Source organism: Rhinoraja longicauda, chromosome 3 (assembly GCF_053455715.1).
Source record: "Rhinoraja longicauda isolate Sanriku21f chromosome 3, sRhiLon1.1, whole genome shotgun sequence".
Taxonomy (NCBI): domain Eukaryota; kingdom Metazoa; phylum Chordata; class Chondrichthyes; order Rajiformes; family Arhynchobatidae; genus Rhinoraja; species Rhinoraja longicauda.
The window spans coordinates 98462345-98482594 of NC_135955.1; the positions used below are offsets into that span (position 1 = coordinate 98462345).

A 20250-nucleotide genomic window follows, 5' to 3' on the forward strand; every position below is an offset into this window, starting at 1 on the left:
GTGTTTCACTATTTTACAGGGAATTGAGGTACAGAGCTGCCACAATACAATTGAATAGACTCTATGATCCTATGTAAGGTCCCAGCATAATTAAACCCACTTAATTATAAAAATCTTTCAAAAGTTAAGATGATTTAAAAAGAATAGTTTTGACATTTCACACAGCAGCACTGATAAAATGCATCAAAACATTAATCCCAAGAAACAATATATAAAGAATTATACAGAGCATTCAATAACACCATGAGAATGTGTTCTAGATTCAGTTAAGGTTTAACATCAATATTGTTCTAGTTTGCAAACTAAAATATACCTTGTCATTTAAATAAAAAATTGAACATTCGAATACATATATAAATTTTCAGAAAGTAATGTGGCATTGTTCTCACGATCTGATATGGAAGAAAATTATAATTGCAATTGTCCATTTAGTTGACACATGGGCCGGTGTAGACAGCCTTCAGCGAGAGTAATAATTTAACAACCGGTGTGCACAATGCTGTAATCACTGGCAGGCTATAATATTGAAAGTAAAATGAGACATCTTGGACTTTTATTAATCCAAATATTTTCAGAATCCCCCATTTTGTTGGAGGAAGGCATCGGAATCGCCGATAACAACGTCATGGTAGCAGCGAAGATCATGCCCTGATACTGCAAGGTCCGCCTGAAATGATGCAACACGATGATTAGTTTTCACCAGGGGACAACATTTTGGCGGCACAATCGCGAAGCGGAAGAGCTGCTGCCTTACAGCGCCAGAGTGCCATCTGTACGGAGTTTATACATTCTCTCCGTGACCGTGTGGGTTTTCTCCGGGTGCTCCGGTTTCCACCCACACTCTAGGTTAATTGGTTTTGGTAAAATTCTAAATTGTCCCTAGTGTGTAGGATAGTGTTAGTGTATGGGGATCGCTGGTCGGTGCAGACTCGGTGGGCCGAAGGGCCTATTTCCACGCTGTATCTGTAGTCTAAATCATACTTTACAAGAATAGATTATTTCAGATACATTACACAATTCAAATAATTTTACACCTCTGCTGCAATATTGATCTTTAATAAATTCATTTTATTCTATTGAAGTTACAATGCAAGAGAACAAAATTAGAATTAAAGCGTGGGAATATGCAATGTAATTAATTTGATATTGTTACTTCCCCTTTCCTTGACAATCCCCTGCACCATAAGACCCAGAGAGTGGGTGTTATCACGCAACCCTGAACTTTTAATTAATTTTAACGTAACTGTGCTATTCTAAACATAGTTCTTTTGCAGCGTTGAACCAGTACTATTTTTACAGATTGTGTAGGTCTTTACTTGCCTGCACCCGTACTCTGAATGGCAGGTTATTTACTTGAAGAAAAAACAGTATTATTCATTCTCATCATCAGCTGTCCCAAGCTCACAGCATCAACATTCATCTTGCTTCATCTGACAGCTCATTTATTAACCATTATGTACTGCATTTTCTAAAAAGTGAAATGGTTTTCCAACAATATACTGAATTTAAAAGCGTCAGTATAATTGCTGTATATACTGATAGCTCATTATGCTGTTTGCATTCTCGAAATTACATCTGTTATCCCTTCAATGTAAAAACTCCTATATAAGTAATTGGATCAATTTGCATTTCTAAAAATCAATGTCCACTGGGATGTAGAATCATAGAGTGATACAGTGTGGAAACAGGCCCTTCGGCCCAACTTGCCCACACCAACCAACATGTCCCAGCTACACTAGTCCCACCTGCCTGCGCTTGGTCCATATCCCTCCAAGCCTGTCCTACCCATGTACCTGTCCAACTGTTTCTTAAACGTTGGGATAGTCCCAGCCTCAACTACCTCCTCTGGCAGCTTGTTCCATACACCCACCACCCTTTGTGTGAAAAAGTTGCCCCTCAGATTCCTATTAAATCTTTTCCCCTTCACCTTGAACCTATGTCCTCTGGTCCTCAATTCCCCAACTCTGGGCAAGAGACTGTGCATCCACCCGATCTTATCCTCTTGGGATTTTGTACACCTCTGTAAGGTCACCCGACAACCTCTTGCGCTCCAAGGAGTAGAGACCCAACCTACTCAACCTCTCCCTAAAGCTCATACCCTCTAGTCCTGGCACATCCTCATAAATCTTATCTGAACCCTTTCAAGCTGGACAATATTTTGACCAACTTATTTACCTATTACTCGACCTTCAAGGAACCATGCACCTGCACTCCCAGATCCTTCTGCTCTACAACACTACCCAGAGCCCTACCATTTACTGTGTAGGTCCTGCCCGTGTTAGACATCCCAAAATGCAACACCTCACACTTCTCTGTATTAAATTCCATCAACCATTCCTCAGCCCACGTTGCCAATCGATCCAGATCCTGCTGCAATCTTTCACGACCAACTTCACTATCTGCAAAACCACCCTCTTTTGTATCATCAGCAAACTTGCTAATTTTGCCCTATATGTTCTCATCCAAATCATTGATGTAGATGACAAACAGGTCAGTAGTTTAACATATTTAACAGTTTGGATCCCTTTTCTTCTCAGAAACCTTTAGATCACTCGAGGGTCAACAGGTCATGTTGACTGTGATCTAATAATTACACATGTAGATTTACAGAGATTTCTTTAGCTATAGATTTTATGCTCCTGCGTTTGACATTCAAAAAGTAAAATACTTCATACATGAATACGTACATAGAAATACATATGAAATACAGATATGAGCAGTTTTGGGCCCCATATGTGAGGAAAGTTGACGTTGAAGAGGATCCAGAGGAGGCTTACAAGAATGATCCCAGGAATGATTGGGTTAACACTTGATTGATGTTTGACGACACTGGGTCTGTACTCACTATAGAGTTCAGAGATGAGGGGGGACCTCATTGACATTCACCAAATAGTGACAGTCCTGGATAGAGTGGATGTGGAGAGGGCATTTTCATTAGGAATAAAAAGGATGTTCCTTTAGGAAGGAGTGGAGGAGGAATTTCTTCAGACAGAGGGTGATGAATCTATGGAATTCATTACCACCGATATCTGTGGAGGCCAAGACATTGGGCATTTTTAAGGCAGAGATTTTGACAGATTCTTGATTAGCAAGTGTGTCAAGGGCTGAGGGGAGAAGGCAGGAGAATGGGGTTGAGAAGGAAAAATGGATCAGCCATGATTGATTGGCACAGTAGACTTGATGGGCCGAACGGCCTAATTCTGCTCCGATGACTTACAAACTCCCTGCTGGTCTCTTATGTTATGCATATGTTAAAGTCAATTAAGTAATAAATTATGTCCCCTACCAGTTCTTCTATTAATCTGTACACCGTTCCTTCAATTGCATGTTCAAGATTGTGAGCAGCAATCAGCAGCTTCATCATAAGCAAGGTCCATGATGTAGCAACAACCAGCAGAACAAACCTATTTAAGAGAATAAAAATCACCAATAATAATGATTTCATCAACATAGCTTTTTAATTATAATACTTTGGCAAAACACTGAGCATGATGGAACATTTCAAACAGCAGAAAATGATGTAAGTCATCAGCAGGCCAGGCAGCCTCTGCAGAGAAAAACAGCGAATACCTCTGGTTAATTTAATTAACATGAAACTGCAGATGCTGGTTTACACCAAAGATAGACACAAAATGGTGGAGTAACTCAGTGGGCCAGGCAGCATCTCTGGTGAAAATGGATTTGTGACGTTTCCAGTCAAGACTCCTCTTCAGACTGATTGTGGTGGGGGGGGGGGGGAGGAACTGGAAGCAAGAAAAGACCATGCCAAATCAGGGCCGGCAGCAGATGACCTCAGATAGGGTGGTTCCATTTGGCTAATTGTGTTGGAACAGCGTGATCGCAAGAGAGATACATCGTTGCAAAATGGTAACTGAGTTTTAGTGGTGGATGGGGGTGGGAGCAGGGGGGGGGGGGGGGAGGTTGGGGGAAAGAGGGGACTGTATGTACAAGTTACCTAAAATTAGAGAATTTTACATTCATACCGCTGGGTTGTAAGCTGTATTATATATATTTTTTAATGTATGTATTCATGTCACTCGAATCAATGAGGTGTTCAGTTTATGCATTCTTTTGCTGGTTTATACTACAGTACCCTAGTGTTTCCATCCACCTACCCTATACCAAATCTGTACTACACAACCAAATCAGAAACATTTAAAATAAAAACACAGGATGTGCTTATGCAGAATAATTTTGACACCAAAAAGTAGACAAAATGCTAGCGTAACTCAGCGGGACAGGCAGCAGCTTTGGAGAACATGGATAGGTGACGGATCATGGCTAGGAATCAGAAGGAGGGTTCCGACCCAAATCGTCACCTATTTCTTTTCTCCAAAGGTGCTGCCTGACCCGCTTTGTTATTCCAGCATTTTATGACTATTTTATGCATGGGGAATATTTGGGTTGGGCCCATCTTCAGTCCTACTTTGAAGAAGTTCTCCTCTCTTCTATACGACACTTAAAAGTGGCAAGGTGGCAGGTTGCACTCTGAAGGGCTAATGTTTACCACAGCCCCTGCACACAGCATCCCAGAATTATATATTAGTGGACATCATATCCGACCAATCAAGTAGCCATCAGGAGTTCTTCCGAAATGCCTATCCAAGCTTTATCGCAGCCTGTATTTTGTACAATAATCAATCATTGGCTACAAAGTGTTACAGGATATTCTGAAGTTCTGAAAACACTACAGAAATGCAAGATTTTCTTTGTTAATTATTTCCTGTGCTAGGTATTTTGGTGACATCTAGTGTCGGTATAAAGGATCCACAAGAAAATTGTGCAATTACCGCAATACAGTGAAAGTTTTCAGATTGTGTTGCATTAAAAAAAAAAAAGCACAGATCCATCTTGTTTTATTTAATAAAAATAATTGAGAAATCCAAAAATCTTACTGCGAAATCATTAAACAACCTGTCCCTGGTATTGGCAACTCCTTGGGAAACTTCAATTAACACTGGATGAAAATAATTAATATGGATCTTCAAAGCACACTTTAATTGAATTGTGTTAAATCTAGGAACGTTGCATAACCTTTACTACACCATGGAGAATTACAAGGAACTCAGCACAGACATTGTGCTGTAATGTTTCATTTTCCATTGGCACGTTAAGATGCAACTAATTGGTTTGAATGGGTTATAGATAAAATATTTGAAGAGTCATGGGATCATACAGCGTAGAGATAGGCCCTTTAACCCAACTTGCCCATACCAATCAATATGTCCCATCTACACTAGTCTCATCTGCCTGAGTTTGCCCCTCGAAACCTGTCATATCCATGTACTTGTCTAATTGCTTCTTAAGCGTTGCGACAGTCCCTGCCTCAACTACCTCCCTCGGCAGCTTGTTCCATATACATCCATCAACCTTTGTGCAAAAAAAGTTACCACTCAGATTCCTATAAAATCTTTCCCCCTTCACCTTAAACCTATGCCCTCTGCCCAATGTGCCAACAGCCTTTTTGCCCATCACCATCTACCTGTGTCACCACCTTCAAGCAACTTAAGAATGTTATCAAATTCTAATAATTTCAGCAGCGAACATGACTAATCTACACGCTTTCAAATTCATGCTTAGGAGTTGAATATTGCTGGCACTGCTGGCGTTGATTATCTATTCCTATTAGTCCCAAGGCAAATCTAGGTTTTGGAATCCAGAGGTAGATACAGCATCACATAAAACCAAGAGGAGGAACAGGAGCAAGTCGTTCAATCCTCAAGCTTGCTTCACCATTCAATTGAAGCATGGCTGATCCAACATCCCCAAAATCTACTTTCCTGATCTTTACCATAATCCTAGACTCCCTCGCAGATTAGAAATCTATCACAGCCTTAAATGTACACAAGGACTCTGTTCCCCACAACTCTGTGTAAAGGAGTCACATAATCTCATAACACTTCAGGAGAAAAAAAAATTCTTCCCCAATTCAATCTTAAATGGGCATGCCCATATTTAGTTTAGAGATACAGCGCGGAAACAGGCCCTTCGGCCCACCGAGGCCACGCCAACTGGCGATCCGTGCACATTAACACTATCCTACACACACTGGGGACAATTTACATATACACCAAGCCAATTAACCTACATACCTGTACATATTTGAAGTGTGTGAGGAAACCGAAGATCCTGCAGAAAACCCACGCGGTTACGGGGAGAACGTACAAACTGTACAGATCGAACCCGGGTCTCCAGCGCTGCAAGGCAGCAACTCTACCACTGCCACCATACCGCCTCTGAGGCTATGCTCTCCAGTTCTGGATTTACCCATGACAGGAAACATCCTTTCAACATTTACACTGTCTCGCCCCCGAAAATAGTCTGTTTCAATAAAATCACTTCTCATTCATTGCACTCCATTTTGTACAGTCCTTAATCTACTTAAATTTTTCATGCAGGATAATACCTGGGACAAGCTTAGTGCATCTTCTCTGAACCACCTACAATCAAATAATAGCTTTTCTTAAATAGTAGGACCAAAACGACATAGTATTTTAGATGCAGAAAGATTTCCATTCTTTTATATTCTAATCCCCTTGAAATATGATACAACATTTTATTCATGCTACAATTTTCTGCTGCACTTGTGTGCAAGCCTTCTATGAATGAATGATACTTTAATCTATGTTCTGGATTCAAGGAGCCAGAAATCCCTGTGTTGCACAAAGGGCATTTTGCATTTACACACCATTTGTCAACTTTTTGTCCCCTAACCTAATCTATAATTATCTTCCTCACGCCTTGCTTTTCTGCCTACTTCCGTGTCATCCACAAATTTAGCTACTGTACTCTTCCTTCCTTCAGGCCACCGATACATGGTGTAAATAGCACTGTCCCCTGTGACAAGTTGCCAAACTGAAAATTACCCCCTTAACCCTATTCGCTGCCTCCTGCCTTGCTGACAATCGGACTTTACTGGCTTTACCTTGCATTAAACCCGTATCATGTATCTATACGCTGTAAATGGCTCTATGGTAAACATGTATTATCTTTCCACTGACTGGTTAGCACACAAAAGCTTTTCACTGTACCCCGTGACAATAAACTTCTATTCTGTCCAGTTTAGTTTAAGTCTAAAAAGTGGCCTCAAAGAGGTGCAATAGATTAGTTTAGTTTTGAGATACAGCGCATAAACAGGCCCTTCAGCCCATCGAGTCCATGCTGACCAATGATCCCCATACACTCACACCATCCCACACAGAAGGGATAATTTACAATCTTTACCAAAGCCAATTAACCTACAAATCGGTATTGGGGTGCGGAAGGAAACCAGAGCACCTAGGGAAAACCCAGGCGGTCACGGGGAGAACGTACAAACTACGTACAAACAGAACCCATAGTCAGGATCGAACCCTGGTAAGGCAGTAACTCCACCGCTGCATCACTGTGCAGCCATTAAATGCATTGGGACTGCTCAAGCACACTCATTGCAAGCATGAAAAGCCAAATCATCGTCTCTGACCTGCGAGTTTGCTTGGTTCTATGACTTGGGCTCTCAGTTTTGGAGACAGAAGGTTTAAAGAATGGGCAACTTACCATTTCTTTGTTCTCTTTGGAGTGAGCCTGCTTTTCTGAATCATGTTATCTGCGAGGTAGTAAAGTAGTATCATTATCGCAGCAACATACAGGAGTACATATAGAATGATGGTCACATGAAAGGGCGCTTCAAATTGCCATCGAATCTTATCCTGTAGTTCAACAAATTACAAAATAAGACAGGATAAGACAGTTGAATGCCTGGTCCTCAACTATTTACAATCTCTGAAAATATTTTGGTTGAGGAGGTCTTAATTGTATGGTATCCATGCTTGCAGAAGGAATACAAACCATAAGGAAGACCAAGGGTTTTAGAAGAAAACTAGACCAAGTGGACCCAAACCTCTCCTGCATTGGTGCCCCTCCCACTTCCACCCCCTCCTTCCTCCCCTCCCCAACTCCATCCCCCACAACCCCCCCCCCCCTTACCCTCCCTCCTCCCCCTCCCTCCCTAGGAGATAAAATTAAACTTTAAAATGTGAATGACTTTAAAAATATAACCAATTTCAATGAAACTTCTTCCATTCGCATCAAAGGGATGATGGCAAGTAAGGTGGGCCTAAAATTGTTGCGCTATCGTGTACCATTTTGGCTATAGTTCAGGAACAAACAAACAAGAGTTTTAGTATATAGATAGATAGAGTGGATGAGAAAGTAGCAGTTAGAATAATGGAAAGCAGAATATTTTGAAAAGTATAGTAAGTAAAATGATTCCTTAGGGCGCAGGGTGGCGCAGCGGTAAAGCTGCTACTTTACAGTGCCAGACACCCGGATTCGATCCTGACTATGGGTGCTTGTCTGTAAGGAGTTTGTACGTTCTCCCCGTGATCCTGTGGGTTTTACCTCGGTGCTCCAGTTACCTTTCAACATTTACCTTGTCTAGCTCCCTAAAATAGTCTGATGCTATGGGTAAATGAAGGGGATGAGATCCTATAAGCCGAATATAGACTTGGGAAGCAAATTAAGCAGGAGAACCTTAAGATTTATGATAGGTTACTTCCGGTGTCATGCGCCAGTCAAAGTAGAAATAGAAGGATAAATCAGATAAATCCACAACTCGAGGAATGTTGTAAGTGGAGGGAATTAAGTTTGTGCTATAAGTTTGTCTTATAAGTAAGTGGAGGGAATTAAGTTTGTCTGAAGAAGGGTCTCGACCCGAAACGTCACCCATTCCTTCTCTCCCGAGATGCTGCCTGACCTGCTGAGTTACTCCAGCTTTTTGTGAATAAATCGATTTGTACCAGCATCTGCAGTTATTTTCTTATACTATAAGTTTGTGCTATATTGGTACTGCTTTTGGAGGAGGTAAAAACAATAGTGGGACCTACCAACAGTAACGGTGATACTGGGGAATGGCCTGACACAGGAAATTAGAGGTATATGCAATAAGAATACTATGGTAATCATGGGGTGACTTTAATCTTCAAATAATTTGGGCTAACTAAATTAGTAACAATGCTTGCAGGGGGAATTTCTGGAGTGCATGCAGGATAGCTCTCCTGACAATACTACAAGGAATCTACTTGATAAAGGGGTATTCTAGATTGGGTATCCATGGCTAAAAAGGGAAAGTAGGAATATTATTATATCCAGGTTGAAACATAAATTGGCCTGAAAATGCAACAAATTAGAATTCAGCAAAAGAGAACCAAGGGATTAATTAAAGTGAGAATGGAGCATGAACGCAAGCTTGCGGGGAACATGAAAACTGACTGAAAGCTTCTATATCTATACGAGGAGAAAAAGACTGATGAGGTCAAATGTAGGTTTCTTATGTAGTCAGGAATAGACACATTTGTAATGGGGAACTAATTTATAATTATCCATGGGCTCCTTTGAGAAGACAATGTCAAATTCTATGGCATTGCCAATTGGTTGTAATAATTAGTTACTGTCAACACAGGGCAGGAGAATATTGTATACAAAATTACTTGAATCATGCTCAGAATTTTAAATAGTACATATCCCACGTCGGTTCCCAGCATGTTGCGATATGCAGAATTCTGCCAACCACCTACACAGCATAACTTTCATTTAAGGAATTCACTTTGCTAGAACAGTGCCAGTGGGATGGCACGGCGGCGCAGCAGTAGAGTTGCTGCCTTACCGTGCCAGAGACCCAGGGTCAAGCATGACAATAGGTGCAGTCTGTATGGAGTTTTGTACGTTCTCCCTGTGCCTGCGTAGGTTTCCACCGGGTGCTCCAGTTTCCTACCACTCCAAAGACGTGCAGATTTGTAGGTTAGTTGACTTCGTTAAAATTATAAATGGTCCCTGGTGTGTAGGATAATGCTAGGATTGCTGGTCGGCACAAACGGTGGGCCGAAGGGCCTGTTTCCACACTGTATCTCTAAACTGCACTAAAGTTAGGAATGGGCAATAAATGCTGGCCTTATTGCTGGTCACACCCTGTGTCTAATGATAATGGGGTTAGCCATGTAAAGAATTAGGAGACATTTCTTCGATCGTAGGGCAGCGAACCTTTAGAATTCTCCACCCGAGTAAGCTGTTGAAGCCAAATTATTAAACATATTCAGGGAGTTGAATATTGTTCTTAGGACTAGAGGAATCAAGGGACACAGAAAATGTTACTGAATTTGGGTGATCTGCCATAATCATATTGAATGTTGGAGCAGGCTTGAAAAGCTGAATGACCAATTTCCATACCCATTTTTTTTAATACAAGAACAAAGATTCTATTGGATCTTTATATTGATTTGAGAGAGCATGGGTTCTTTGTTTAATGTCTTTGCATATATTTGGCATCAGCTTTATAAATATAACTTTCTGACTCAGAGACAAGAGAGCTATGTATACTAGCTAATTCAAAAGCCACACAAAAGTTGAATTGCCATTTGTACTTTAAATGCAACTAGAGTTGTTGGTTAGGGAAAAATAAAAAAAGACCCCATACTGATTCATATTCCATTTTTGCATTACTCACCAATAAATTCCAGAAACCTTTGTGCCACCTTATGAGTGATTGATTGAGGGCTGGTTCTGAGCTGCTCGAAATTGAATGGTCTCCGTGGAACGCTCTCACTTTCCCGCTATAGAGATTTAAACGTAAAAGTAATGGGCCTGCAAACCCATGTTCAATCATTAACATGGGGTCATGATGACATGATATGTTCCATTAAAATTAATATACAAGAAAATTGCTCAAGGCAGGAAGAACCATACAGAAGGTAGATTCTACTGGGATCAGATAGTCAAACATGATGAAAGTAAGCACAAATAAACAAAATGATAAAACTATGCATCCCTGAATTCTTTTCAGAAATCATGTACAATCAGAGTTTGTAAAATTCAATAGTTACTTGTAAACCAATTTGATCTGATAAAAGGTAAATGAGATTAAATGAATCCAAAACATTGAATTCCGCATGCATTTTCATCAACTTCCAAAGAAAAGAGATATTTTGGCGAGAAAAATCTTTATTGTCACCTCCTATAGGCAAAAAAAAGAAAGAGTCAAAATGGAGAGGAAAGAATAATTTAAATATATTAATTTAGTAACAAAATGAAACGTACCATGCAGGTATTCAAACATGATGAAAACAGCAACACTTAGCAGCAGAGATGTTATAGCTAGACTAATCACTTCGCCTTTAGTAAGTCTCATATTGTCCATTTCTGGCCATAAACTAATCTGCAAATAAAGAAAATTAATTATTAAATGCCAGTGATAGTAACAAGTTTTTAAAAAATCAGTTATTCTTTAATTATTTTTCTGCTAATCAATATGAAGAACTTCTCTGCTTAGAGTGGATCTACTTTTACCTCATATTTCGCTTGGGCAGACACCCTCCAGCGGTATGAATATTGACTTTTCTAACTTCAAATAACCCTTGCTTTTCCCAATCTCTCCATCCCTCCACATTCCTAGTTCTCCGACCAGTTTGATTGTCCCCTTGATTAAATTATATCTCTGTATCCTTTGTTGTCACCTTCTCCTAGCTAACAATGATCTATTCTACATTTCTCCTTAAACCTCATCCCTTTTGATGTCTCGTGTTCACACCGTATACTTCCTCATCTCTGTATCCCCCTCTCCCCTGACTCTCAGTATGAAGAAGGGTCTCGACCCGAAACGTCATGCATTCCTTCTATCCAGAGATGCTGCCTGTCCTGTTGAGTTACTCCAGCAATTTGTGTCTATCTTCGGTGTAAACCAGCATTTGCAGTTCCTTCCTTTACATTTCTTCTCTCCAGATTAAGAATAGCAGGGCTAATAAACTGTATAGGAAGGAACAGGTGATGCTAGTTTATACCGAAGATAGAAACAAAATGCTGGAGTAACTCAGCGAGTCAGGCAGCGTCTCTGGAGAAATGGAATAAGCAATGTTTCAGAAGAAGGGTTCCGACCCGAAAAGTTTTCTTCAGAGATGCTGCCTGACCCACCGAGTTACTCCAGCATTTTGTGTATATCTAGGGCTAATAAACAAACTTCATTCTATTCTTCACTATAATATCTTAGCATCAACACCAGGATGCTATATTTGCATCTCAAGGCTTCACAAATTAAATTCAGGCCTTATTTGTTCCAGACTTGAGAATGTATTTTGTAAGAGCACAGATACAATACAATACAATATATCTTTATTGTCATTGTACCCAGGGGTACAACGAGATTGGGAATGCGCCTCCCATACGATGCAATAAATTAAGTAATTAACAGCAACCCAACGAAACGAAACAATTGTAACAGTTTTTAGACAGGGTAAAGTGCAAGTTGATCTATGCGTTGTGGCCATCTGGCTCAGCAGGTCCGGTTCATAGCAGCTATGGCCCTGGGGATGAAGCTGTTCCTGAGTCTGGTCAGGTTGGACTTCAACATCAGAAAGATTCTGGTCTACATCCCAAAACTGTCTGTTTTCAATAGATAACCTGTCTGTTTTCAATGAGAGGGTATGAAGGGATCCAACTCTCTGGGAAAGCATGATCAGCAAGGAAGGAGCAAGGAATGCCAACTCCAAAATACCCCTTCCCTTGGCAAATGCTTGGAAACCACAGCCTGATCATAATGAACAACCTATTCTGTTAAAGGGTTTAGCACAAAACATTATGGAAACAACTCCAGTGTAAGCACTTATCCAAGGGGCTGTAAAAGGTGTCCACATCATCTGCATGGATGCAGATGCCTTCTGACTACCACTACCTAGTTTTCTCTATCACCTCCATCAACCTGGCCCCAAAACATCAGCGCCAACATTGCTATAGGACCGAAGGTCTCAAAAATTCCATAAAGGAAGTTCCTTTCATAAAAGCCCCATTTACAACCTATCACTCCCATCCCAGGAGTTCCAATCTGCCCACAGCTCAGACTGTTCACAGATTCTGAAGGCCACCATAACTGGATCCTGTGGAGAGATTTCTGGCTTCTCTTTTTGGAAATCTATCAACTCAGCAAAACAGTAGACCCGAGGTTACATGGTAGTTAAAAGGCTGTCCATTGTTACATACACATTTTAAAAGTTTTTTTTAAAGTACATTAGTAAATATAGAATACTGCAAGTTCATGATTCCTCAAACTAAAAAGGCTCGACATTGCACTATTTAATAATACATGGCATTAGTGAATAATGGATCTCCTGCAGTGAATTCGAGGGCATAAATGATAACATTTTAACTATCTAAAGGGAAATACCCAAGACATTCAGTTTGTGTTAATAAGTTTGTATCTCTTATGAAGAGCACAAATATATATCTTATTCATTTTAGAACACTAAAACTGAAACACTAAAACTGAAAGGAAGCATGCAGGTACAGCAGGCAGTGAAGAAAGCCGATGGAATGTTGGCCTTCATAACAAGAGGAGTTGAATATAGGAGCAAAGAGGTCCTTCTGCAGTTGTATATGGCCCTAGTGAGACCGCACCTGGAGTACTGTGTGCAGTTTTGGTCTCCAAATTTGAGGAAGGATATTCTTGCTATTGAGGGCGTGCAGCGTAGATTTACTAGGTTAATTCCCAGAATGGCGGGACTGTCGTATGTTGAAAGACTGGAGCGGCTAGGCTTGTATACACTGGAATTTAGAAGAATGAGAGGGGATCTTATCGAAACATATAAGATTATTAAGGGGTTGGACACGTTAGAGGCAGGAAACATGTTCCCAATGTTGGGGAGTCCAGAACAAGGGGCCACAATTTAAGAATAAGGGGTAGGCCATTTAGAATGGAGATAAGGAAAAACTTTTTCAGTCTGAGAGTTGTAAATCTGTGGAATTCACTGCCTCAGAAGGCAGTGGAGGCCAAGTCTCTGAATGCATTCAAGAGAGAGCTAGATAGAGCTCTTAAGGATAGCGGAGTCAGGGGGTATGGGGAGAAGGCAGGAACAGGGTACTGATTGAAAATGATCAGCCACGATCACATTGAATGGTGGTGCTGGCTCGAAGGGCCGAATAGCCTACTACTGCACCTATTGTCTACTTTTCATGTGCAGGTAGATGGGAATGCAGAGCCGAGGTTTGAATCAGATCAACTATGATTTTAAATGTCAGTGCAGATGTAAGGGGCCTACTCTTGCTCCTAGCTAGTGTGAATGCATGAGTATCAGAGATCCCCTTTTGGATGTTACCAATACATTCACAAGGAATTTGCAAATAGCATCTATAATTATTGCAAAATAAATACTTACTCCACCACCTATAGGAATCTTGTCCACTGCAGATTTTGCTTTTAGATGTTTTTCTTGTAAAATCTTTTGTTTCTGCTGAAGACCTGGATCATAAAATTAAGAGCCTTCAATTTTACTTCACGCGTCACAATTCTGGAAACATTAATTTTTTGATAATGATTGAGTAGTTTTATGAATGCGATTCATGCGAGTACTGCAAATAAAAAGCTACGTTAGATAACCGATTACATTTTAATACTTTTTAAATTAATAAGCAAAAGTTCCGACCAGCTTTCCTGCAAGAGGTGAGCAGTTATGATTTCTGCTTGTTGATTGGTCCACACCCCATTGGACCAATTTCCAGTTACACTTTAATTTAAAATGTGGAGAAATAAGAAAGCATGTCAGATAGCATCTCTGGAGAAAAGGTGACGTTTCGGGTCAGAACCCTTCTTCAGACTGAAAGTAGAGTGGGGGGAACAGGAGGTAGAGGGCCAGTCAAAACAAGGCCAGCAACAGATGGCCAAGGTGGAGATAGGAGCTCTCTGCTCCTATGACTGCACTGATACCTCACTTAATATTTAGATGCTTTCTTAGCAATTAAGAGAAATAATGGAATCAGTGCTAGAAGGGGGTCATTATAGCATTAAACACAGATTATCCGGTTTTATTCTCTGATTTAAAGATACCAGGTGGTACAATTTGGTATTTTGTTAAGCCACTTCAGAAGCCATTTAAAAATCAACCAGAATTACATAGTCCAACGGGGTACAGAACAAAACAAATGTCCTTTTCTGAGCTGTGTTAGTAAACAAGATGTTTTTCTACAACAATTCGGTAGCTTTTCTGGTCTCATTACAAAAAACAACACCGAATGTCACGTTCTAAACCTAAAACTGTAAATTTCTAACATGCTAAACCAGTAAGTAAACGCCCGAACTTTGATGCAGGGTTTGAGATTGAGACCCAAGGGTTTAAATATCCCACTGTTATGGCATTTCACTTAAGACTAGCATTTTGTCAAACTACCAACTCACCTGGTGTCATTCTAAGCATTGCAAGGTTTGGGCTGACTGTTTTGTCTGACTTTTTGTGGCTGTTTTCAACACAGGAGCTACACAATATACAAAAGAAAATTTTGTTAAACAAAATTTAATGCACAGGGAAAAAAATGGTTCTTACACCAACATCAGTGGAATGCTTTTTTTCCCCCTCCAAAACAAAACGCAACTATTGAACATGACCATCATTTTTTCTGTTAACTAGCCAACGACATATCCATTCTAACCACGTCGCTTTTATATCATATACCTCCACTCTGCTGATAAGCTAGTTATACGGCATCTTATCAAACGTTTTCTGGATGTCTACTTAAATCACCGCAACTGAATTACCCTCCTCAAGTAAATATGTTACGAACAAAATATTCTACTAAAGATAGACACAAAATGCTGGAGTCACTCAGCGGGCAGGCAGCATCCCCAGAGAGGACACAGAACGAGGAGAGGGGGAATCTAGATACATGGCGAGGATATCAGTCTGAAGAAGGTTCACGACCCAAAATGTCACCCATTCCTTCTCTCCAGAGATGCTGCCTGGCCCACTGAGTTACTCCAGCATTTTGTGTCTACCTGCAAAAATAACAGATTAAAGCAGACAATGATAAGGAAATGTAGAATGGTTCATTGTTAGCTATGGGAATGGTGACAATGAGGCATACAATCAGTATAATTAATCAGGACAGTGAAACTAGTCAGGCAACTAGGGTGGGGGAGTGACAGAGAAAGAGGGAAAGCAAGGGTTACTTGAAGTTAGAAAAATCAATATTCATACCGCTGGGGTGTAAGCTGCCCAAGCAAAATATGAGGTGCTGTTCCTCCAATTTGCGTTGGGCCTCATCCTGACATTAGAGGAGACCCAAGACTGAAGGGTCAAGTGTGGGAATGGGATAGTAAGTAAAAGTGTTTAGCAACTGGGAGATCACGTAGGCCTAGGCATACTGAGCAGAGCTGTTCAGTGAAACGATCGCTGAGCTCGCACTTGGTCTCGTTGATATATAGGAGTCCACACTTAGAACGGCAGATAGTAGATATCTTTCAGACACGAAATATTCTACTAAATTGGTTAAAAATGACCCACTCTTTACAATTGTTAGCATGGATCTGGAAGGTCTTGCTTGAGCAATCACCAACTTTCTTGAGGAATAGACACCTCAAAGGAATCCCCAAAATCATTGTGGAGTATGTACTTTCGAAAAGATGTTTTGCAAAACTCAATATAAAAGGGGGGGGGGGGGGATTTTATTGAAACTTACCGAGCAGTGAAAAGCATGGACAGAGTAGATGTGGAGGATGTTTCCACTAGTGGGAGAGTCAAGGACCAGAGGCCACATTGTCAGAATAAAAGGACGTACCATTCGAAAGGAGATGAGGAGGAATTTCTTTAACCAGAGGGCGAGTGGTGAATCTGTGGAATTCATTGCCGCAGACAGCTATGGGTATTTTTAAAGCGGTGATTGACCAATTATTGATTAGTAAGGGTGTCAAAGTTTACAGGGAGAAAGCAGGAGAATGGGATTGAGAGGGAAAGATAGATCAGCCATGACTGAAAGGCAGAGTAGAATCAATGGGCCAAACGCCTTAATTCCAGTCCTTCAACATTAGTTAAGTTGAAAGCCAAGGGATTTTAGAAATAGCCTAGGGAAATATTATATGGTTGACGTGGAAAAAGAATGAGCAATCAATAGGAGAGTGTTTTTGAAATAGAGGACTTTTTCTCTATTTAACTATGATACTTACATTAGATGATCAAGTGTGTTTGAAATTAAGGGCGTTACCAATCGATGCCGGGGAGTAAAAGAGATTTTCCCCTTTTCATTCGGAGTTCCCATGTTTTTCTTTCTGTTTGCAAAGAGTAGCCGGGAATTTATTTTTATCCCTGTATTGAGGTTCGTATATCCACGGCATGGAGTACCATCTCCTTCCCGTAATCCGTTTGGTCTAAGAGTTGGAGCCATAAGCCTAGAAAAACAAAATTATATTGAAGACATAATTTACCTACTAAAAGTACTGAAATAATGCACTATGTAGTCACTATTAAGTGGCAGTAATAAATATCAGCAGGGAAGTCATATAGAAATAGTCTTCCGTCCTCCACACACTGTCCGGTCAACAGTTGGTCACCTACTGACCACAAACCGTCCAGTGTCCAGTCCAAGCGTTGATGGCCCTTCACACACCATCCAGTGTCCAGTCCAAGCATTGATGCCCCTTCACACTGTCCAGTGTCCAGTCCAAGCATTAATACCTCCTCATACACCGTCCAGTGTCCAGTCCAAGCGTTGATGCCCCTTCACACACTGTCCAGTGTCCAGTCCAAGCGTTGTCAATGCCCCCTCACACACCATCCAGTGCCAGTCCAAGCATTGATGGCCCCTCATACACCGTCCAGTGTCCAGTCCAAGTGTTGATGGCCCTTCACACACTGTCCAGTGTCCAGTCCAAGTGTTGTCAATGCCCCCTCACACACCATCCAGTGTTCAGTCCAAGCGTTGATGCCCCTTCACACACCGTCCAGTGTCCAGTCCATGCGTTGATGCTCCTTCACACACCGTCCAGTGTCCAGTCCAAGCATTGATGCCCCTTCATACACCATCCAGTGTCCAGTCCAAGCGTTGATGCCCCTTCATACACCGTCCAGTGTCCAGTCCAAGCATTGATGCCCCTTCACACACCATCCAGTGTCCAGTCCAAGCGTTGATGGCCCCTCACACACCATCCAGTGTCCAGTCCAAGCGTTGATGGCCCCTCACACACCATCCAGTGTCCAGTCCAAGCATTGATGGCCCCTCACACACCATCCAGTGACCAGTCCAAGCGTTGTCAATGCCCCCTCACACACCATCCAGTGTCCAGTCCAAGCTGATGGCCATTCACACACCATCGTGTCCAGTCCAAGCGTTGATGCCCCTTCACACACCGTCCAGTGTCCAGTCCAAGCGTTGATGCCCCTTCACACACCGTCCTGTCCGACCGTTGCCGTCTTCCACTCACACTGCTAGACACGATAATTAGCCTCCACACACCGACCGTTCTCCGGTCGGTCACACACACCGACCAGTGTCCGGTCCGACCTACCTTTGCTGCCGGTTCACACACCGTTCATCTAGACGTTTGCCGCGCCACACACATAGAAACATAGAAAATAGGTGCAGGAGTAGGTCATTCGGCCCTTCGAGCCTGCACCGCCATTCAATATGATCATGGCTGATCATCCAGCTCAGTAACCTGTACCTGCCTTCTCTCCATACCTCTTGATTCCTTTAGCCATAAGGGCCACATCTAACTCCCTCTTAAATATAGCCAATGAACTGGCCTCAACTACCTTCTGTGGCAGAGAATTCCACAGACTCACCACTCTCTGTGTGAAGAAATGTTTTCTCATCTCAGTCCTAAAAGACTTCCCCCTTATCCTTAAGCTGTGACCCCTGGTTCTGGACTTCCCCAACATCGGGAACAATCTTCCCGCATCTAGCCTCTCCAACCCCTTAAGAATTTTATATGTTTCAATAAGATCCCCCCTCAGTCTTCTAAATTCCAGCGAGTATAAGCCCAGTCTATCCAGTCTTTCTTCATATGAAAGTCCTGCCATCCCAGGGATCAATCTGGTGAACCTTCTCTGTACTCCCTCTAAGGCTAGAATGTCTTTCCTCAGATTAGGAGACCAAAACTGTACACAATACTCCAGGTGCGGTCTCACCAAGGCCCTGTACAACTGCAGCAGAACCTCCCTGCTCCTATACTCAAATCCTCTTGCTATGAATGCTAACATACCATTCGCTTTCTTCACTGCCTGCTGCACCTGCACGCTTGCTTTCAATGACTGGTGCACCATGACACCCAGGTCACGTTGCATCTCCCCTTTTCCTAATTGGCCACCATTCAGGTAATACTCTGCTTTCCTGTTCTTGCCGCCAAAGTGGATAACCTCACATTTATCCACGTTATATTGCATCTGCCATGCATTTGCCCACTCTCCTAATCTATCCAAGTCACTCTGCAGCCTCCTAGCATCCTCCTCGCAGCTAACACTGCCACCCAGCTTCGTGTCATCCGCAAACTTAGAGATGTTGCATTCAATTCCCTCGTCCAAATCATTAATACAAATTGTAAATAACTGGGGTCCCAGCACTGAGCCTTGCGGTACCCCACTAGTCACTGCCTGCCATTCCGAAAAGGACCAGTTTATTCCTACTCTTTGCTTCCTGTCCGCCAACCAATTTTTTTCTATCCACCTCAACACTGAACCCTCAATACCGTGTGCTTTAAGTTTGTACCCCAATCTCCTATGTGGGACCTTGTCGAAGGCCTTCTGAAAGTCCAGATATAACACATCGACTGGTTCTCCCTTATCCACTCTACTATCCTCGAAAAATTCTATAAGATTCGGCAGGCATGATTTGCCTTTCATAAATCCATGCTGACTTTGTTCGATGATTTCACCACTTTCCAAATGTGATGCTATCACATCTTTAATAACTGACTCTAGCATTTTCCCCCACTACCGATGTTAGGCTAACTGGTCTATAATTCCCCGTTTTCTCTCTCCCTCCCTTTTTAAAAAGTGGGGTTACATTAGTTACCCTCCAATCCTCAGGAACTACTCCAGAATCTAAAGAGTTTTGAACACACCGTTGTTGGCCCCCGCAACTCGTCCCCCTGCCCTGTGCCGATATCTGGTCACCTCACACCGATCACGTTTGTTCCCGCCCGCCTCACACACACACCCACCCACTGTAGCGTCCGGCGCAGTCGTTGGTCTCCGCACACCGACCGTGCCCGCCCGCCTCACACACACCCACCGTGTATGTTTGGTCTCCACACACCGACCGTTGCCGCCTCTCCCGTTTCAAATTTCAACCGTCCCGCCTCGACAGCGGAGGCGGTTCACCCGCCCGCCCGAGCGCGCACGTCAATCACCCGGGAGGTGGAGGGGGCGTGTTCCGCCGATTGACGTCTATCCTATCCAACCGCAGCATTGATCCGCCTGAGGTCCCGCCCCGGAACTCCAGCCCGACCATTCGGGCCCCACCGATGGG

General features: G+C 42.2%; 1 protein-coding gene across 1 annotated transcript; it reads right to left on the reverse strand.

Annotated features, from left to right (window-relative positions):
* Window positions 1-571: 571 nt before the first annotated feature.
* Window positions 572-20232, reverse strand: LOC144592281 (uncharacterized). The gene is made up of 8 exons (XM_078396810.1): window positions 20132-20232; window positions 15191-15267; window positions 14175-14257; window positions 11071-11188; window positions 10481-10617; window positions 7537-7688; window positions 3287-3404; window positions 572-667 (listed from the first exon to the last, which is right to left on the reverse strand). The coding sequence occupies exons 1-8, from the start codon at window positions 20230-20232 to the stop codon at window positions 572-574; spliced, it is 882 nt and encodes a 293-aa protein (XP_078252936.1).
* Window positions 20233-20250: the final 18 nt, after the last annotated feature.